This window comes from Vombatus ursinus, unplaced genomic scaffold (assembly GCF_900497805.2).
Source record: "Vombatus ursinus unplaced genomic scaffold, bare-nosed wombat genome assembly UNPS02014768.1, whole genome shotgun sequence".
NCBI lineage: Eukaryota > Metazoa > Chordata > Mammalia > Diprotodontia > Vombatidae > Vombatus > Vombatus ursinus.
The window spans coordinates 32,741,183-32,763,474 of NW_020954546.1; the positions used below are offsets into that span (position 1 = coordinate 32,741,183).

The 22,292-nt window shown below is 40.4% G+C and overlaps 1 protein-coding gene across 1 annotated transcript; it reads right to left on the bottom strand.

Moving 5' to 3' along the window:
- Positions 1-7,176: 7,176 nt before the first annotated feature.
- LOC114042805 (protein SLFN14-like) lies at positions 7,177-22,048 on the bottom strand. Its single transcript, XM_027861532.1, has 4 exons — positions 20,974-22,048; positions 16,390-16,506; positions 13,349-14,057; positions 7,177-8,020 (listed from the first exon to the last, which is right to left on the bottom strand). Exons 1-4 carry the CDS (start codon positions 22,031-22,033, stop codon positions 7,180-7,182), a joined length of 2,727 nt encoding a protein of 908 aa, XP_027717333.1. The 5' UTR covers positions 22,034-22,048; the 3' UTR covers positions 7,177-7,179.
- Between the last annotated feature and the right edge of the window lie 244 nt (positions 22,049-22,292).

The window sequence follows — 22,292 nt, forward strand, 5'->3', positions numbered from 1 at the left end:
TGGGGATGCATGATGAAGGGATTCTACCCCCCACTTCCATTTTACAGCAGATACAAATATCCTCTGACTGCTTCCAGTCTGCCATGAGGAGACTTTTAATTAACTACTGAGTCAAAACTCCATTGATCTACTAAAGGGACATTCTCTGTCCATCAGGCCTCTCTTTCCTGTTTGCTTCAAGGTAAGCAGTCAACTCTCTGAGCTCAACAGGCTAAGTGGGGAATGGATGCCCTTCCTCCCACCCTGGTCCAGCCCCAGAAGCACATGATCTAAGCAATCCTGTTTCAGGAATGGGTCTTCCTACTGTGTGTTTCCTTTCTTTTGGCATGGGCATTGTGATGTCTCAAAAGGAAGCTGGCATCTTCCCCCCATATCAGGCTATCTGAGCAGTGGGGTATTGGCTACTAGAATTAGTGGCTGCAGAAGTAATGGCAGAGGAGAACCAGCTGAGAGGGGAGAAGTCTCCTGAAGAGAGAAGAACCACTGAAACCAGGACCCCACCTGGCATCGATAGGGCAGTACTCACTGGAGTTGAGATCGAAAATAGTCACAAGTAGCCCTGTTGCACCTATACCAAGATGTCTGACTATTATCCCCTCAATTGATTATACTCATCCTGTAACAATTCTTCTTTAAAGAATATCCTTTCTGTGTAGTAATAAAATCACTTTTCCATACCATACCTGATTCATGTATATTTATACTTTGGGTGACTTTTACTTCCTCCCACCTCCCCCCACTCCAACCTCTTTACTCAGCTACTGGTGAGGACCCCTTAGACTACAGCAAAAACAGAATTGATTTTAGGATCTGAGGTGGGGGTAGAATTGGAGCACTAGAGATCCTAGGTCCCTTGTTGAGGAGATAGGCAACCTCAAAGCAATGAATTCAGAGAAAACTACAAAAATTAGAAAAAGTCACCAATCCCTATGACCCCAGCCTGGGGGTGAGGCCCCTAGAGGCAACGCTAGTTATTTCTGTTTTCCCTTAGGTTTTTAGAAGTACTCCTGAAGGGGCAGTGGGGTTTCCTCCACTGTTTTGGGCTTGAACCTCCATTATAGTGTATTTTACCAGTTATAGTTAGTATCTCCCTTACGTCATTGGTACCTTCCAAAGATCAGTCCCCTGGATGTTGTTATTGTTTATCCTTTGTTCACGAAGAGGATTAATGACATATTTGATCAGTTAACATTAATTAGCTTTTGCAAAGGTATATTTGCTAAAAAGCTATAGCAAGAACAGAACTTACAAAGTATTTCCCCCCCCCCAAAACCTGGGAGACTCCACTCTCCCTGTGACTCCCAGGAGAATGGGCTGTACCTTAAAGCAGTTGCTACAAAACATTTGCCCAGCAAAGCTGGAATTTGGCATAAGCAATGGATGAGTCATCTCAGCGTCTTGGCTGCCCTTTGCCCCACTGCTATGCTGGGTTCAGCAGGTCTCTAGAGCCTTCCCTCCTCACCAGGCTTGGCTGTTCATAAAATCGAGAATGGATTCCATGTGTTAGACCTCTTGCAGTTCACTCTTTTGATCTTTGCAAGCTCATAAGGTCACAGTCTCCAATAAAGGACTAGAATGAAGGACCACCACCAAATAACCACCGATAACAAGAATTGTATCTACCTGCTGCCCCCACTCCCTTCCCCAGGGAGAAGAGAGAGAAAAACTTTGGAAGCTATAAACACCTAGGGGAAGATAGCTTTTCAGCCTGTCCCTGGATTCCAGTTTGTCATCCTAGAAACTTGGGGGAATTTCTCTTTGGGTGATATTGGAGCCTCTTTCTTGGTTTGAGTTGAGATCTCTTGCACCCAGCAAAGAGCTCATATACTTTTGCATGTTTCTTGGTATATCCTGATCTGTAGATTTTCTACAATTCCTGTTTGCTGCTTTGCTTGGATAAATGAGTTTACTTGTTACTCACTTCTGTAATGGTCTTTGTATAACCAGCACTGTAAGCAGTGGGAAGAATCCAAGCTAATGGGTCTAAGTTTGGGGCAAGCCTTCCCTTTTAAGCTATAGATTACTCACCAGGGAAGCAGCTTTTGTTCTGGTTCAAAGTTGTATCCCTAGACTAGTATTTGGGGCAGGGGAAGGGGGCAAAGGTAGATACAATTCTAGTCCTTTATTGGAGACTGGAGAAAAAAACACCCAGCCTTAAGGTACTCCTGGAGCCTACCTGCCTGTGGTACAAGCTCAACCCCAGGCTATCCTCCTCTCCTCAGAGGTAGGCCAGATTCCAGAGGTTCACACCACTGAAAGCTGCATTTAAGACAATCCGAGTACACGGTAATAGCCACATTGTGCCATGACTAACATTGATAGACTTAACCCTTCTCAGCAATGCAAGGATCTAAGACATCTCCAAAGGTCTCATGATGGAAAATGCTATCCACATGCAAAGAAAGAACTATGGAGTTTGAATTTAGGTGGAAGCATACTATTTGCTATTTTTTCTTCTGTTTTGTTTTGTTTTCTCTTGTGGTTCCTGCTATTGGTTCTAATTCTTCCTTACAATGTCACTAATGTGAAAATATGTTTAATAGGAATGTATATGTATAGCCTATATCATATTGTATGCCATCTTGGGGAGAGAGGCAGGGAGGGAGGGGGAGAAAATTTTAAAATTCAAAAGCTTATGGAAGTGATTGTTGATAAATTAAAATAAATTAATTAAAAAAACAAAAAAAAAGACAATCCAAGTAGACATGCATGTTTTATATGGGTGCACTCATTTTACACTAAAAATAAAAACAAAAAAAAATCCACCTTTTTTTAAAAAAGGAAAATATTGCAATATAAGAAACAAAAATTGGTTCTGAAGAAACTTCAGTCCTGAGGCCCTACTGTCTCGATTGGTGGCTGCTTGCCTGACTGAGACTACTATTTCAAAGAAAGTCCCAACTGTTTCTCCACTCTCTCCTCTAGAGCATCTCCTTCTACTTTTACCATAGATTTATTCTGTTTTCCACCTTCATCTCCTCTGCCATACTTTTGGAACCATTAATCATGATCTAATCAACTCTGCTATTGTTCCTGGGTGGGGTTTGTCAACCTATTCTCCCATAGCCCCACTCACGATGCCTGCAATAAAAGTGCTAGTCCCTAGCAACCACTCTTCTTTCTGTGTGGTTTCCTCCACTAAAATGTAACCTCCTTGAAGGCAACCAGGGACTGTTACTGCTTTTCATTTGAATCTCCAGAATTCAGTATGGTCCTTGGCACATAGTAAGCTCTTAACCAATTTATTTTAATGAATTCAAAGAAATCCTAGAAAGCTCACATGAGGGATACAGAGTGAAAAAAGCGTTAACAGAAGCAATATACCATGATTATAACTATGTAGATGAGGGTAGCATTACAAAAGCATGCACCTTCCTTTGGATACATGAGATGACTTTGTTACTACCTTGTTATATTAATGTATCCATCTTTTGTTGATTTCATTAACTGGTTTAAAAAAAGAACCCAACAATACCACAATTGTGCCATAAGGTATGCAATCATTTACAATTTCAATTTTTTTCTTTTGTTCTTATAATATACATGAATATTTGTACTTATCAGTATTACTCTGCCTATATCCCTCATACAAAGTAGGGATTCTGGAAAACAAAGGCTTTGCTATTTTTTCTATCCATAATTCTGTTTAAAGATCTTACCTAGCCTTCCATCCTCGATCATTTTGCTTGCTTGTTTAGCCGTAGTTTTTCTGAGGGGCATTCTTTTGTTAAGTCTCATCTCAATCCCAGATATATATTTTCTTTTTTTTTTCTTCAGGCAATTGGGGTTAAGTGACTTGCCCAGGGTCACACAGCTGGTAAGTGTCAAGTGTTTGGTCTGAGGCCAGATTTGAACTCAGGTCCTCCTGACTTCAGGTCTGGTGCTCTATCCACTGTGCCACCTAGCTGCCCCCTTCCCAGATATATTAATGAAGAAAGCAGTATAGCATGGTGAAGGTCATTCTATACCCCTGGGTCATAGATCTCATAGGATCATAATGTAACAGGGGTGTGACACATTTGTAGACCTTATCAGCTAACTAAAATGACTTCTCCACATAGTGGACTCTAGGAAGCTGCTTCTGGGAGAATTGTTATGATATGCAGAGATAGACTGGAAAGATAGACTGTGTAGCATGCATAGATATTCTGGGATGGGTTTGAGTCAATTAACCATCTGCTGAAGAGAAGGCTCTTTGATTTGAAGTAGAGGCATTCAAAAAGTCCTGTCAGGTTCAGTTATATTTGGGGGAAGCTCAGCAACTGGTGAAGACAATGAAGCCCATGACCTTATGAGTTTGAAAAGTCCAGAAGGCTCCAGGTTTGTAGCCAATACAACATTGATACCTTAAAGAGCAAGGAGCAACTTTTGGAAGGGACCTTTGGGAACTCAACCCAGTGATAACTGAGACTTGGGTTAATCTAGCTCATGTTGCAACTGGACATAAACTTGGTTAGATCACTGCTTTGTGGGAACTGAGCTAAGCTCAGGCTAGGTTGAAATGTCTCCTGCTAAAAAGGGCTTGGGTATACTTTGTGAGACTTTTCCCTCCTCTGGTCCATTGCCAGGGAAGCCTCTCCTTCTTTCTACCGCAGGAAATAGTTACCAATTCCTCTTACAAGCATACAGGTTAACAACGCTCAAAGCACGAGCAGTTTCTTTATAGATTAGGGGAGACAGAATTCACATCAGAATATTCAATAAATAATTTGCCTGCCAACATGCGACGCTCCACTCAGAGCAAGTGTGTTTCTAGACCCTCACAGTAGCGCATCTAGTAGGGTTCTAGTTCAAGATACTTAGGGGTTGTTCCCCCTTATTGGTGCTCCGCTTCAAAATCCTCTCTCTGTACATTGTTGCTTTTGTTCCATTGGCCTCAATAAACTCCTTTGGTTACTTCTCTCCAGGAATATGCTGGAGCCAGCTCCAATGGCTCAGGAGAACCAACTGTTAAATTTTCCGTGTAAGCATTTACTCTTCAGAAATTGGCAAGTGCTGCAAATCAGGGCTTGGTTTATTGTGTTTTTTTATTGTTTAGACTTAAGAGAGTGATGGATAAAATGTTAACAATGCAAATTAAATTGAAAAGCCTGTCTTGCGCACATCACTGGTTTTCCCATCATGGATCCCTTTCCTAAACTGTTGCTGGAGCCATGCTCCCTGCAGTTCTCTGTAACATCCAGCAGATGGCAGTCATTTGTTTCTTGTCGCAGATTCCTTTCTCTATGCTGTGAGCAGTACTTCCTGAAGTTCTGCTCCTGTTCCACCAGATGGCAATCACTTACTTCCTAATTCCATTCAATTCAACAAGCATTTATTAAGCCCCTGCTGCATGGTAGATGTTGTACTAGGTGCTGGAGATTCAAAAACAAAAACTAAAGTCCCTGCCCTCCTAGATATTACACTCTACTGGATTGTAACCTTTTTTTTCTGGGGGGATTACCTCTCCTCAGCCCCAAAGGAGGAAAGCTCTCCAGAAATCCTGTCCACCAAGTACATTTGTGGTTTTCCCCCTCTAAAGCCTTCCCTTGTAACACAGGCCCTGGGGACCCTTATGCGACACACCTAAAATCCCTCAGGGGTATCCCTTTCAGTACTTGGTATTTATTGACTAGATTCTCTCCTGTCGGGGTTTTCATGATAACCTATCTGACTGATCTCTCCCTCCTTTGCTGGATCAGCGTTCACATTCAACCCCGCATGGAGGCTAATTCCCCAAGGCTTTCTCCTGGTCTTTATTCTATTCTCTTCTACACTTTTTCTCTTGGTGACCTTGCCACATCTCATGGGATTAGATATAATCTCCATGCAGATGAGCCTCAGTTTTACAGATCCAGCCCCAGTCTTTCTCCCCGGCTCTGCCCAGCCTACCTTGAGGTGAGATTGCTTCTCTGCAGCTTTACCAGCTGTTCCTAGTTCTGCCCTCCCAATCCAAGGAAAACACACCTAAGTCCTTCAAACACTAGCTCATAGCTATCACATGCTTCTCCTAAGCTTTCTGTTTTCTTTCTTTCTTTCTTTTTTAGCGAGACAATCAGGGCTAAGTGACTTGCCCAGGGTCACACAGCTAGTAAGTGTCAAGTGTCTGGTCTGAGACCGAATTTTTAACTCAGGTCCTCCTGACTCCAAGGCCGGTGTTCTATCCACTGCATCACCTAGCTGCCCCTTAAGCTTTATTCTCTTCAGGTTAAACATCTCCAGTTGTTTCAACTTATCCTTATATGTTCATTCATTCATTTATTCAAGAAACATTTATTAAGCACTTGCTACGGGCCAGGGATACAGAGTAAAAAATGAAACGGGCCCTGCTTTCAAAGAGCTTACCTTCCATTGGGAAGAACCATGTAAGGTAAGTAAACAAAGCGTATACAAGGTAAACTTGGTGCAAAAGGGATGGAGACGAGTGATGGGAAGCCTCAGGATAGACTTCAAGCAGGTTATGACATTATCTTAAGGCCCTTCACCAACCTGATTGCAGTGCTTTAGATTCTTTCCAGCTTACTAATGTCTATTCTAAAACATAATACCCTTGGGACAGCTAGGTAGAGCAGTGGCTAGAGCACTGGCCCTGGAGTCAGGAGGACCTGAGTTCAAATCTGGCCTCAGATACATAATACTTCCTAGCTGTGTGATTCTGGGCAAGTCACTTAACCCCAATTGCCTCACTAAAAATAAATAAATAAAAATTAAAAAAAAAATAGTACCCTGACCTAAATACTGTATTCCTCATATGATCTGACCCAGGTTCTCTATTGTTCTGGATGCCAGCTCCCCACTCTAGCCTAAGTGAAGCTCCATCAGTAACTAACTCTGCAACCCTGGGCAAATCACTTGAACTCTCTGGGTCTTTTTCTTCATATGTAAAATGAAGCAATTAAATTTGAGGAATGATCCCTAAATTTCTAAATCAAGCTATGGAAGTATCCTAGGTGAAACGGTATAAAATTAACATAATTTCATAAATAGATTAAGAAAGCGAGACTCGAGAGACCTAATTTAATTTCTAGCTCCATCAAGGAATTGCCATGTGACCTTTGATAAGTTGCTTCATCTTCCTCTGCCTCAGTTTCTTCATTTGTAAAACAAGGAGCATAATATCTCCCTATCTGCTTTAGCAAAAGGATTGAATAAATCCCAAGTTCTGAAAACATTGGCCATCTGGATAACTTATAATATGTTTCACAGGTCCTCCATCTTTTCATATAATAGATATAGGTGCTTAATAGCTTTGGATGCAAAGCAGAGCAAGAGATTTTGGGGAACCTCAGGCCCAGAACTGGCAGGAATGAGACCGAACACAATCTTTCTCTCCAGGCCTGAAAACTGCTGAATACTGTCTAGAATGATAGAGCTACCCAGAACACCAGACGCCCTGCTGAATCCAACTTCTATTGTCCTGTGGGTCCTGATCGATTTCATCACTGTTCGAAGAAGAAGCTCATAGTGTTCTCGGTCCTCACTCCTACTGCACAAAATAGCAATATCTTTAGGAGAATAGCCATTTTGGAAGAGACTCTGACATCTTCTTGCCACATGATTTGCCAGTTCTTCCTCTGTCAGATCACTTTCTTTTTCACATACTCCAGGTAGAGCGTAAGCATGGATAGCATCCTCATATAGATCTTCCCTAAATAATGCCAATGACTCAGGAGGCATGTGTCCAGGTTGGTTTTCTTTGATCTTCTTCATTTCTTGTTTCATGACCTTTGCTATTTCTAGAGCATTATAGATCTCTGCAGTGAGTTTTTTTCTTGGATATTGCATTAGTGGAAGTGGAAGGCCACTGACTCCTTTATGACTCGCTTGAAAAGGGTCTATAAAGAGCCACAGAATCCCTTGGTGAGGGTTTTTCTTTCCAGCCTCCTCACCTTTGGGGTGGCTGATATTCTTAGCTTTTGTGTACCAATCTCCATCTTCACTGTAGAAATTCTGAGCTTCATCTATTACTATGTGTTTAATCTTCAGGAACTCTCTTCTCATGAAAGTTTTCCGGGTCTCAGCTTGGCAGCTACTTTGCTGGCTAGGAGAGTAAAAGAGAGTATGGTTTCAACCACATGAACAAAGGGAATATTATTCATTAGTTATCTGTCTGAGCCAAAAACTAAAAGTGAAGTTCTTTAGTTCTTACTTGGGGATTACTTCATATTGTAGTTCACATGAGGTTCTTGGTAGGTTAAAGAACTAAGCCAGAGTTCCTGTTTCACAATAGACCATGTGGGAAAATGTTAAGCCCTCCTCTTTTGGTCAATTCAGGGTAAGGTAATAAAATCTCAAGCATGACTTGTAATTTGAAAATCTAAGCAAGGTGATTTTATTACTTCCATTGTAATTAATTTTTGCTTTTGACAATACATATTGACAAGGCTGTTATGTCAGTTAAATTTAGGCTATAATTAGAATATAAGTTCTTTGAGGATAGAGACTTATTTTAATTTCACCTAACACTGTGCCTGGCTTATAGTAGGTGCTTAATAAATAAACGTGTATTGATTGATAGATTGCAGCCCATTTCTTCTTATCCTGTCCTCTTTATACATAGAGAATAGCCATCAGTCAACTTTTTACATATACAAAATTTTATGTGCAGAAGAGATGTGCTCCCATCAAACTTTCCTATACAGCAGTTTTCAGGGTTCCAGAGCTATGATTTTACTGGTATTGGGAACCCTTGATGAGGAAACTCCCTCTACTGAAGTAGATCAGCAACTTGTAGTCTTAGAGAGGTAGAGGACAAATGAACCTGCCAAGGGTCATGTAGCCAGTTTGTGTCATATAGCAAATTTTAATAAAGAAAAATAAAATCTCCATTATATTTTTGCTAAGGAAATAAAAAAGCTTTTTATAAGGAAATCATTAAGATTGTAATCAGTACCATAACATGGGATAGCAAAGTCTTTGGACATCAGCCGTGGTATGGCTGTCTGCAGAACTTTAACCTTTGTAACACTTCTTTTTAACATTTGTAACACTTCTTGACTCGAGTACCTAGTGCCTTCTCTCTCGGACCCCAGGAACTTCTCTCTTTTATATAGATTCCTTGATTTATTATTTGTATCTCCTAGAACTTTTGCTTCCCTTTGACTTTGGTTTGGGTCCAGTCAAGTCAACAAGTATCTGTTATGTGCCTACTATGTGCCAGATACTGTGCTAAGTGCTGGGGCTACAAAGAAAGGGAGAAAAATAAATAGAGCTCCCAATCTAATAAGGGAGATATCAATCGAATAACTATGTATAACCAAGGCATTTATAGAATAACTTAGAGGTATCTCAGAGGAAAGGGCACCAGGAAAGGCTTCTTTGGATGTTTAACAAAAGACTTGAATTGAATTAAGCTATGAACCAAAACTTACATGGAAATTGTATTAATTTACTGGATCCTGGTCTAAATCAAATCCAGAGAACATTTTTTGGGCTATATTGCAAATCAAATCAATGTATTTTTTTTATAGTATCATTATATTACCTTTAAAACCTTGCTCTGTCAAACATCTCTTATCTTTAATCTCCCTATTGGTTCTTTTTGCCTTGGCATACAAACATGCTCAGGTTTTCCCTATTCTAAAACACAGCAAAACAAAACTCTTCCCTTGAATGGAATACTCTTTTAAGCTATATCCCATTCCTTTCTATGATATCCTGTTCAAACTATATCTTATTTCTCCCCTTTACTGTCAAAATTCTAGAAAGAATATTCTATACTCACCAACCTTGATTTCTTACCATCTACTCAATCCCCAATCTTTTTTCCATTTAGCTCATATCCACATTACTGAAACAACCCTCTTCGAGGTCACCAACAACCTACTAGTTGTCAACTGAGTGACCTTTTCCATTTCTCATACTCTGACTCCTGACAAGCATTTTACGTGCTGACCAGAGGTTCTATCCCCAGCTCTCTCCTTATCTCTCTTTACAATCACTCCTTTGGTGACCTTATCTACTCCCATGACTTCAATGATCAACTGTGCATGCAGGTTACTCTCAAGTCTGGATCTCTATCTTTGATCTCTTTCCTAAACTACTTTACTGTATAGTATTTCCAATTGCATGCCAGACATAGTTATCTGGATGTCCTTTAATCAACCGAAACTTAAAATGTCTGAAATTGATTTATTTGTCTTCCCCGATCAAAATTTGTCTATCCCATAACTCTACTCTTTCTATGAATGGCACTTAGGCTTGAAACTGAGGTATATTATCTCTTATACTTCTCTATCCCTCATCCTCCAAATCTGATTAGCTGAGAAATCCTACTGATTCTACCTTGGCAGTATCTTTCACATTTGTCTCCCCTTTTCCATTCCTACAACATCTATTTTATTTTTCACCTGTACTACTGTGAGTTGTTCTCTCTTCCTCTGGTTTCCACCATCTTTAGTTCACCCTTCACTTCACTGCCAAGCCAATCTTCAAAAGGCACATCAAAAACTACTGCAAAACTTTCAGCAGCTTCCACTGGTCTTTAAAAATACATTAATGGGGGCAGCTAGGTGGCACAGTGGATAGAGCTCTGGCCTTGGAGTCAGGAGGACCTGACTTCAAATTTGGCCTTAGACACTTGGCACTTACTAGCTGTGTGACCCTGGGTAAGTCACTTAACCCCGATTGCCTCACCAAAAAGCAAAAAAAAAAAAAAAATACCTTAAGGGATATATAAAGTCCACTGATTGGGATGTACATATTCCTTTCATCAGCACACCGCCCAGTTCATGCACACTCTCATTCTGTGCAATTCTTCTTATCCATACTTTCCATAACTATACCACAAAGGATTGACCCAACATGCTAGGGATCTTTCCGAGTCTTTACCAAATAAAGAAATGAGACACTTGGAATGGCATCCAAGGCTTTCTATAATCTCAGTTCAACTTTACTTTCCAGGTTTATCACCTACAACACCCCTGTTGTACTCTGAATTTTAGCAAGACTGAAATATATGCCTTTCCTGAACCTTGTCCTGCCCTCTTCCTTCTCTGTCTCCTTGTGTGTACCATCTCCAGCAGTCTACCTCCACCTCTCAGCCTACTGAAATTGTTTCCTTCCTTCCAAGTCTAGCTTAGATGCCACTTCTTCCATGAAGCCTTCCCTTGTCTCAGCAGTTTTATAAGTGGTTTCTCCTTCCTTAAATGTTTTCATATTAGTCTATTTGGATTTCTCATAGGAACTTTTCATATTGCAACTTGTATCAAAGTTATTTTCATGGTTGTCTTATTCTCCCTGAGGGGAACTTCCTGTAGATGAGCTCCATTCACTGTTTCCTTTTTTTGTATCCCTAGTGCCCAACATTATATCTTACTCATAATTGGTACTAAATTTTTGTTGAATTGGGGCAGCTAGGTGGCTCAGTGGATAGAGCACCGGCCCTGAAGTCAGGAGGACTTGAGTTCAAATCCGGCCTCAGACCATCACTTGACACTTACTAGCTGAGTGACCCTGGGCAAGTCACTTAATCCCAATTGCCAAAAAAAAAAAAAAAGGGATTAAATTTTTGTTGAATTGAAGTGAAGGTAGTTAGGCACTTTAATGCTCCATGAAACATGTAATCTTATCAATGGAAATATTCTTTTCTCTTGCTATAGATTATAACTCACCCACGCCTTCTCACCCTATGCAATTCTTCTCCATGTCCTTCCATAGATCCTTCATGGAGAAGCTAGCTAATGTCCTATAGTCTTTCCTTTAAGTCTCTTTATACGTCATGGGTACCACAAAAACAGCACTCACACCATCATCTTCCTGTTATCCCTCACTCTTGCTCCATGATGAGTGGACTTCCTTTTCCAATCATACAAATGCTGGATGGTACCTTTACACCATTTATTGTCATCTTTGGAAAGCCTACACGTACCACATTGCACTTCAGGTTATCCACAGCTCTGATTCTTTGGAGATTGTGGTGTTCTAGCATTTACAACCCTGTGACATCACTGTTTGAACACTGGTGTAAAAAAAAAAAAAAAAAGCTAAGGACCATATCAGGATTGCTAAAGCCCTGTACAATTTCCCACATGGAATCTAGCCCTAGTTTTCCTCTTACTCAATGCTGGACCCGATTCATACATATATCTGGATGCTTTTCCTATATAAATATACTGTGTACTAACTCAGTGAACTGGCAGTCCAACTACAAGTCTAGTCTGAACAATAGACATTTTTTATCCATTTGGTTTTTGCTGTATGGATAGGCTAATCTCTTTTAAAGTAATCATGACTCTCATTGAAGTTTTATACTCCTATAGTTTCCTGGAACTTTATGTAATCAGAACAATGTCATCCTAAAGAGAAAAAAGCACCTGGAGAACTTTACTATTTATACAAAACCTTCTTTCTTGTGGACCTTGTATTGGACAAGCTTTATGAGCCATGAGCCAAACACTTTTGGCTAGTATATGTCTTCTTGTCTTCTATCTTGTTCAAGGTTAATGATCAGAAGGTCAATGCCAAACTTATCTCTGTTTTTACTTTTGTCAAGAAATCTTATATGCTCTTGAAGCAGTTCAAACCAAAACAGAATCTATGTAATTTCCAAAACAATTAAATCAGAAGAAAACCGGGAAATCAAAATACTCTCTGAATCAAATTGAATCTCAGGTTCTTCAAGTGAAAAATGATGGCTTTGGAAAAAATGATAGGTAAAGTCCTTTCCAGTGCTAAAATTCCATGATTCTATGAAATTTTATTTGGGCTAGTTCCTCATATATCTAATGTTTAATATTGCAATAGCAATAACGGTACACATCGCCATTAAGTGTTGTTGGCTAACACATGATGTGCCTATTTCCTGGAAAATTTCTTACACTCAAGGCTTTAGATCAGGGATTTTAAATCCAGAGTCCATTCATTTGTATTTCAAAAATCTTTTGATACTATAATTCAATAGACTCGATTTCCTTTATAATCCTATATATTTTAAGCATGCATAAACATGATTCTGGTTTCATCAGATTTCTAACAGGGTTCATGACACAAACAAGGCTAAGGACTCCTGCTTTAGATTCCAAAAATAAAAAAAATAGAAAAGAAAAGAAAAGAGAAAGAAAGAAATCAGTAACTTAATTAGCTATTTCTGAAAACAGTAAGTTATGCATGCTGACTTTAATGACAATAAAGAGTATAAGAACCTGAAGGCTATTTAACTATGCACCTATCTCCTTCAGTTGACTATTTAGAAATGGAATGTTAGTTTGGGCGTCTCAGCTTACCCAGAAGCTCTGTCAAGACACACAATAACATGGAATTTACTGGGCATTTGTTTAACAATTGCAAGTGTTGACTGTAAAGAGTGACTGAACTTTGATTTCATTTTATTTAGCTGGTTAAAGTTTTAGATTACTCAGGAAACACCTACCTTACAAATTTTCTCAGGGGGTCATTTTCACAAAGGTAGAGAATTTCTTTTGCTTCACAGTGAAACACGCTCCTAATCTCTTCTAGGATTTTGATGACCATAGCAGTTTTCCGGGTTCCTGGCAAGCAAAGGATAAATAACTCCCTGGTTTCCTGGAGGCTTTGTGAAAACAGCTTAGATTGGTCAGCTACTAGCAGATTCAAAAATTGGGAGCCAAGCTGGTCGCTTAAAAGAGAGGTAAAGCAGAGTAAGACTATTACAAGTGATTGCAACAAGTCTTCTAATTCATATTCTGCAGCCAGAATGTAGGATTGGGGGTACTGTACTTGGATGATCCCACACTGAGGGCCAGGCAGGTGCAAAAGCTGAGGAATGACACAAACTTTTCCAGTGTAACACCCCACACTGGCAAGTTTCTGCTTTAGCTGGAGAGCAGTAAGTCTGGAATATTCAAGCCCATTCATCTTATCAGGTCCCTTGACAATAGTATAAAGTGTCGGGGGACTGTTAACTGCGATAAGGAGAGCATCACACAGGACTCTATCATCCTTCCTTAAGCCAATGTCAAAAGCCCAGCTCCTTGAAAATATGAGGATCCCCCTTGAAAAGCAATGGGTCTTCTTCTTCATTAGCTCCTCTAGTCCATCGTGCTCCAAGAACAGCTCCTTGCAGAGGGATTCTGGCTTGAATCCTATCTCCTGTGGGGTCACTGTAAATTCAAAGAATTGAAATAGGTTACAAAGCATTACAGTGCTCCAGAAAGAGAGCATGCGTTTGAACTTGTTCTTTTCTTTTTTTAAGTTACAAGGTCATTTACTATGTTTTAAACTCAATGCTTTACAGATTAAAGCATGCAGAATAAGCAATTGTTGGGTTAACAGCAATCCTGCTTATTCTCCCTTCAGAATGCGTACAAAACACCATTCATTTCCATTTTATAACATCACTGAAATGGAATTCCTTTTAGTCGCAAAACTACAGGATTATTTTGTGCACATAGAGAAAACACTGCTCCTGGCAGAGTTCTTGGAGATGAAGCTCTCCAAAATATAATAATGCTGTTCTTTCATCACAAATCTTTGCAGTATAGAATCATATTTATATAGATATGCCTTTCTTTTTTCTGTGAGGCAATTGGGGTAAGTGACTTGCCCAGAGTCACACAGCTAGTAAGTGTCAAGTGTCTGAGGCTGGATTTGAACTCAGGTCCTCCTGACTCCAAGGCCAGAGTTCTATCCACTATAGGTATGCCTTTTTGATGGGGAATAATCCACATCTTTGACACTGTAAAGAGGCCAAGAACTCTGAAGAAGCTATGAATCAGCTCTGCCGAGTAAGAGGGTGGAGTGTCCTACTAGAGAATGGGGAATCCTTATTAGCCTTCAAAATCAAAGAACAAAGTTAACACCATAAGGGAAGCCCAATCCAATACAGTGAAGGCAGATCATGTTGGGAGTTAGCTGAATGAGAGAGATCATGGCAATCAGCAAGTTGTCATCAGGATCACTTATTAAGGTACAGTAGGAGTTATCAGAGGAAGCCCTGATTTTTGGCCCCGTAGAAGGAGGCATGTGCTCTGGGCCAGCTTCTTTCTGAGGAATCTGCACTTTGAGTCATAGAAAGGACTTAGTGCCTCTCGACAAGAGATAAGGATATCAAGAACGTTCTGCCAGAAGTCATAGGGCAGGAGTTCTTAATCTTGCTACATGAACTTAAACAAAAATTTTGATAGCTATATTTCAGCATAATTGATTTCCTTTGTAATCCTATGCATTTTATTTTATGCACTTAAAAATATTTTTCTGAGGAGTCAATAGATTTTACCAGACTGCTAGTGGGGTCGATGGAACAAAAAAAAAAAGTATTAAGAACTCCTCCTATACTGTGAGAATCTCTATATACTGTATATTTTGGGGAAGGTGAAGTACTTGCTTAATAATATGAGACAGACTAAACTTCGTCTACTTCTTGTAAATTACCTAAACGTGGAGACCCTTCTAAAATTCCTAGTAAGAAAGGAATTTCTGAAAGTATGGGGAAATTGATTACTAGGGCTTTCATAGAGGGTGAGAGGAAACTGCATAGAAAAAAATCAGTGAGGGAGTATCTGGAGCCCAATTATCAGGACTAATCTCGGAAAAAAAAACTATTTGAAGGTCAGGCTGCTAGGGTTGCTGACAGGCCTCCACACTTCCCAGGTTATGATGCTGTGCCTGGATCTCCTGAACTGCAGTGTAATGCAGGCCTAAGTGAGGAATCTTCTTGGAAAAGAACCCATATCTCCCTTTCAGAAGCCTGGAAAGTCTGCATCAGCCCTACGACTCAAGCACTACAGTATGGGTGAGCCCCTGAGTTTAAAAAAAAAAAAAAAAAAAAAAGAGTGGGGCAGGGCAAGATGCCCTGGTGGAAAGCCTTTAAAGAATGGCTTTGGGACAGCTAGGTGGCGCAGTGGATACAGCACTGGCCCTGAAGTCAGGAGGACCTGACTTCAAATCTGGCCTCAGACCAAACACTTGACCCTTACTAGCTGTGTGACCCTGGGCAAGTCACTTAACACCAATTGCCTCAAAAAAAAAAATGCAGAACCTTGAGAAGGCAAAACCTGCAATCACATGGCAAGGATGCTTGCAGAGGCAGTTTGTTTGTATTCAGGTTTCCATTCAATGCAAAGCAGAGAAGCACTTTGAGTTTGATAACTCAGGTGGACAGTCTCCTCTAAAGACTGAGATCGAGAGGATTGCTGAAACGTGAGGAAGCAGTAGAGATCAGGTTATAGCACGTGTGTGGGGTGTGTCCTGCCCCTGGGCGCTAAAGGTAGGCGTCCCTCAGCAAGGATTCAGGGCGCATGTCCGGCTACACAGGAGGTGCCCCTGCCTGGCAAAGCAGGTGTTCTCCTCCTGATCCCTGCTTTGAATGTTAAGTCTTACGCTTGCATTTGTCCAGAGGAAAAGTTAGAACAAGCTGTTATCTGCTCCTCCCTCCTTATCCTAAGGTAGAAACCAGACACCCCTCCCCCCATAAATGAAACCAAAAGTGGATACCTGAAAGCAAACTTTGCTGCAGGGTCCTCTTATGTAACTGGGCTTGTTCTGGACAGCTTGATCTGTGGAGTGGATCAGTCGCTGACTGGTCCTTGTCCTGAGCCACGCTGGGATGAGCTTGACAAATCAACATAAAGTCATTTCAGAAACGAATCCTTTTTCATTCTTCCTTTCACTTTTGGAACTACTCTTGTTACATTCTGAGCTCCTCTTGACATTGTATCAGCCGTCCCCTTCCTTTACCCTCTCTCAAAGCTGCCAGGAAATTTGGGACCTCTCACCGGGTGGTAGAGGTGTGGTACAGAGAAAAGAATGCTGGGTGCAGAGTCAAAGGAGCTGAGTTCAGATTCTGCCTTCACCTTTTCTACCTGAGGGACTTTAGGCAAGTCACTTATACTCTTGTCACACCTAAGAGGGCCTTGCTTTGTCTTTCAAGGCTTCAGAAGGCAGGTCTAGCAGTAGATTTGGGGAAGCAGAGTTTGGTACTGTGGAGGGACAGACTTCCTAACAACTAGAGCAGACCAAGAGCAGAATGGAATTTACTCAGAGGTAGTGAGTTCTCCGTCACTGGGACTCTGAAAGGATGACCATTTATTGACTATACTGTGGAAGAGATTTCTTTTCAGGTAGGGTCCGGCCAGATAGCCTCTTCCAGCTTTGGAACTTGAGTTTTCTAAGGTCAATCACACTAAAGTATAAAAGATGAGTAAGGATTAATGTAGTAACCTCTCCCCTAGATGTCTGCATGTTACTCTAACCTCCCGGTAATATTTATCACATATTACCTTAGGTTATGATTTTATTGGTGTCTTATCTACCACTCCATCTACTCTAAGATTATCAACTTCTAAAGAGAAGGAATTGTAATCTTACTGGAGCTTGTATCTCTCATATAACCTAAGGGCATTTTACTTACTGACAGAGTAGGCACTCGTTATTTATTGAGCTCAACTAAATGGGAGCAAAAAATGTAGGCCAAAGTTTGGTTCTACAACTGTGGAAGTTATAGCATCAACAAGCAGAAGGAAGAAGTGTCTTTTATGGGCAGGGTATGTTTGCCACAGCCTCTGAAAGCATACCATATGAGTAGCTGTCCTTTCTTCTTGTACTGCTATCTTTCCCTAATAGTATCTCAAAATACTTTACCCTTTTCCTTTGGTGATTACACTTTTATTTTTATTCTATTTCTCCTCATACAGGTCTTATCTTCCCTACTCCTTCAAGGCAGAGATTATGGTTTCTATATCTTTGACCCAGCTTCTTAACTCTGGGCATTGCTGATATTAAGGGCTTAGCAAATATTTGCTGAATGAATACATATTTATCACTGAACCACTGTTTTTGTATAACTTCAAGCAACCCTGGTTTTGGTATATTTATTTCAAGATGTCTTGCAAAATTCTAAAAAATAATAAGTATAGTTCATTTGAACTCAAATGGAATTAATTTTAGTTAATAGTGCTTTTGGGAGGGTCATGATGGTAGAAAGCAGGACTATATGTCCTGAAATCTAACAAACAATAATTAGATGTTGCAGCTCCAAAACAGACTGGGAATTGTGGTCTTTAAATTCCCAGGACATATCTACAATAAGACTTGCACCCGAAAGCAATGATGACTTCAACAGTGGGGTTTTTTCCCCTTCAGAAATGAAAACTTAGACACAATTACTCTTATGATGTAAACAGTTGTTCGTTTCCAAAGTTTATTTTCAGAATTAATGCTCTAATGAGAAACTGCAATGACTTAAAGCGCCTACTGCTAAAAATCACTGGGAATGTTTATGATTGGAAAAGGAGATAATAATAAAAACAGAGCATGAAACCTTGGCAGCCAGAGGATTTACCTTCTTGCCATGATTGTAAGAAGATATAGAGGAAGGCTTTCAGTACCTTAGCCTGCCACTAACTAACTCTGTGTGAGCTTGGGCAAGTTAGAGGACCAGGGTTCAAATCCCAGCTTTGCTAGTGGCAAAGTGGATACAGTGTAAGGCCTGGGGTTAGGAAGACCTGAGTTCAAATTTGGCCTCAGATACTTACTAGCTGTGTGACCCTGGGCAAGTCACTTAACCCTGTTTGCCACAGTTTCCTCATCTGTCAAATGAGTTGGAAAAGGAAATGGTAAACCACTCTAGTGTCTTTGCCAAGAAAACCCCAAATAGGGTCATGATGAGTTGGACATGACTCAAACTACTGAACAACAACAATCACCTGTCTGACCTTGAGTAAGTCACCTAACCCCAGTTTCACCATCTGTAAAATTAAGAGGTTGAACTAATTGGCCTCTAAGATTTCTTCTATGATTAACCATCCTGTTGATTTCTTTCTTCCTCTTCCTTTCTTCCCTCCATAACAATATCAGCTTCTTAAGGGCAGGAATTGTAAATGTACTCAAATTATTTTTATTTTTATTTTTATCCCATATAGCACTTAAGGGCACTTACAGGGAACAAAGAGTTGTTGTTCAGTTCTGTCTGACTCTCCACGACCCCATTTGGGGTTTTCTTTTCTTTTTTTTTTTCCAGCCAAAGACAAGGTTTATTAGAACCCGAATATTAGGCAGACTCTTAAGGAATGTGAATATTAGTGGTCTAGTGGCTAGGATCTGGTGCTTTCACCGCCATGGCCTGGGTTCGATTCCTAGTCAGGGAACCATATGATGAGGTCTAAAGGTTTAGGGGTGCTGAGATCCCTAGATCATGATACAAAGGTCCTGCCCAAAAGAATTCGACCCAAGCCTTCTTTCAGCCAAAGACAAGATTTATTAAAGATCTGCCATATTGCCAGACTCTTGAGGAATCTGAGAGTCTGTGAGGTATTGGCTAGATTCTAAGAATCTGAGCAGTGGCTAGATTTTAAGAATCTAAGCCCATTTGGGGTTTTCTTGGCCAAGATACTGGGGTGATTTGCCATTTCCTTCTCCAGTTCATTTTGACAGATGAGGAAACTGAGGCAAAAACTGTTAGGTGACTTGCCCAGGGTCACAATGCTAGTAAGTGTCTAAGGTTAAATTTTAACTCGGGTCTTCCTGACTCCAGGCCTGGTTCTCTATCCCCTGCGCCACTTAGCTTTCCAAATAAAGAATAGGCACTCAATATTTTTTGAGCTGAACTGAAGGGGAGAAAAAGACTTAGGTCATAGTTTGGTTCTATAACTGTGGAACTTCAAGCATCAGCCAGAAGAATGGAGAGGGAGCTTTTGGAAATACCCAGATGGATGAGAAAATTGAGTCATTTGAACACTGAAGCAATCCTAAAAAATCATGAATGCAAAAGACGTACATTTTGGTTGTAATTGTATTTTTTTTCCTTAGAGGAAGTCAATGAGAATTGATTTTATGGAATTTACCCAAAATGTTTTGTGGGAAAAGGAAGAATATTAATAAAAGATTTTGCCTGAAGAGAAGGGACATCAACTTGTAAAAAAGGCATTTTTTTAAAGAAAAGTACCACCTTTCCCCAAATTTATTGCTAATGAGTTTCATTCATTCATTCATTTATTCATCAAACAACTTTTTGATAAATATCTTCTACAAGCAGAGACTTTGGTAGTCACTAGGGGAGATAAATATAAGACAATGACTAAGCCTTCTTAGAGCTTTCAGTATAGTTGGAGGGGAGGAAATAGGACACATACACAAATATGCAATGTAACATAATATCCCAATTGTCATAATGCCTGCTGAGTTGGAGGTGGGAGGAGAGCGAAGGCTACCTGAAAGAGCTGGTGACTGTGCTGGATCTTGGAGGATGAAGAGGATTTCAAAAAGCAGAGATGGGGGGAGAGTCATTCCCAGGAATGAGAACAATATGAGCGAGGTCAGGAAAGCACCGGACATGCATAAGGGATAGCTTGGTTGAAGTGTAATGTATCTGGATGGGGATATGAGATAAGGCTGGACAGGTAAGAAGAATGTCAGGATAAGGAGTTGGGACTTTTTTCCACAAGCAAGAGAATGCTATTGAAGGAGAGGAATGCTATTTGAGGAGAGGAATGAATGCAGAATGAAAATTAATCTGGAAGTAGTATGAAGAATAGATTAGATAGATGGAGATGCTGGAGACAGGGAACTCCGTTAGGAGGCTATGCAATAGAATCAAAAGATCAGAGGATCAAAGCTTTAGAGCTGGAAGGAACCTCAGAGACTATCTAATTCAACCTCTTTGTTTTATAGGTGAGGAAATTGAGGCCAAATGATGTTGAATGACTTGCCCAAGATCACACAGGTACTAAGGAGAAAAGTTGGGATGTGAACCCTGGTCCTCTGGCTCCAAAGTGATGTTCTTTCCCCTCAATAGCCCAGGCCAGTGATAATGAGACCTGATATTAGACCAGTACCACTAAAGATAAAAAGAAAGGAAGAGAGATGCTAGAACCCACCTCAGCTCTCCCAGTATTATTCAGATAGCTACTTCTTTTGGTCCAGAAAGATCCAAACTCTGAATGTAGGTCTACAGGTCAAAAAACAAGGAGCTAGAAACAGAACTCTGACCCAAGTGCCCATAGTAGAACACTGGGAAGTAGGTTTCTTCTGGTAGGGACTGGACAACGATTTGGTGTTTTGGTTTTTTTTCTCCCCTTTTACCTGGTTGAATATCCATTAACCTGGACACCCATTCCTCAGCTTTCAGTCTTTCAACAAAGTTATCTCTCAAGATCCAGGAATTTGGGTCTTCTGCAAAGACAACACAGCAGAGGGGCTCTACTTTGACCACGCAGACATAACTATATAGGCTGTTATTATTATACACATCTATGATTTTGGTTGTGAAATTGATGTGTGGCTTCACAGAGCAAAAATGGAAGACGGGCAGTTTTCTTATGCAGCATTCTATCTCCTTTTCTAGTAAGACAGGGTCTACTTTGTCTCTTTTGCAGCCAAATACTTCATTGGTCTTATCATCCACTCCAATAATTAAGTATCCGCCTTTGGTATTTGCAAATGCGGAAACATAACGGGGCAGCATCTCTTTTATCCTAGGCACAATCTTCTTGCTTGTAAATCTTTTCAATTCAACATGAGTTGACTCAGTAAAGTTGAGTTTCTCCTTGTACAAAAGCTGGTCCTTTTTCAAAAATTCTGAGGCAAACAACCTTATGTCTTCCTCTTCCTGAACTTTGCTCATAAGAACTTTCTTGGGATGCCACTCTGGGAGATTTTCCCTTCCTCTTTGGATTTTTGATTGTTTCTCCTTTAGAAGTTCTAATGCTCTACTGGCAGTCAGGTTGACCGTGCAAGTTACATCTCTTTGGAATATATTTGAGGACAAACTACAGATTCGTAGTTGGGGGCCAGCAGTCTTCATGATCCAGGGTTTCACAAAAATGAAAAAATTGTGGTCTTGTTGCATGTAGTCAAGGAACTCCTGTGAAGCCAAAGGCAGAAGCTTCTGAAATGACGTTTCCAAATCTTGACCAAATCCATCACATTGGTAATTGTACCTTCTGTTATCGATCTCAGCTTTGATGACTCCCCCGCCTGAATTTAACAGTGCACATATGGCTTGGATGATTTTAGAATTCTGTGTCCTTTTCAAATGACTGTCGGTCATCTTTTTCCTATACTCCTCCCCAAAAGTGATGCTTCCCACTTCTATAACCACCTCAGCATAATGTGTTTCCATGTCAACCTGGAGTCTCTCCATCTTAGCAGCTGTCCTGTTCCCTAATATCACAGAAATGGTCTCCTGTAAAACAGTTTGGACAAATAGGACAGAGAGGTTCGGACTACACCAAACAAAATGTCAAATAACAAAGTGTTTTCTATAAAGGCAAAAGATTATTTCTAATGCCATGCCAACACCGAAATCATTCATGAGTCCTGGCTAGAAAGCACATTGACCAATGACTTTGCCAACATCCTTTACTTTGTCAGAGTGAACATCACAATAATGTTGCTGAGAT

What these genes read in the sequence shown, in the direction of transcription:
- LOC114042805 (XM_027861532.1), bottom strand. Translation starts at nt 22,033, where the DNA reads ATGGAGAGACTCCAGGTTGACATGGAAACACATTATGCTGAGGTGGTT. An exon ending in GTTAATGGATATTCAACCAG is followed by an intron (nt 16,507 to 20,973) that starts GTAAAAGGGGAG and finishes TGATTTGTCAAG; the next exon opens with CTCATCCCAGCGTGGCTCAG. An exon ending in CCCCTGAGAAAATTTGTAAG is followed by an intron (nt 8,021 to 13,348) that starts GTAGGTGTTTCC and finishes TTACTCTCCTAG; the next exon opens with CCAGCAAAGTAGCTGCCAAG.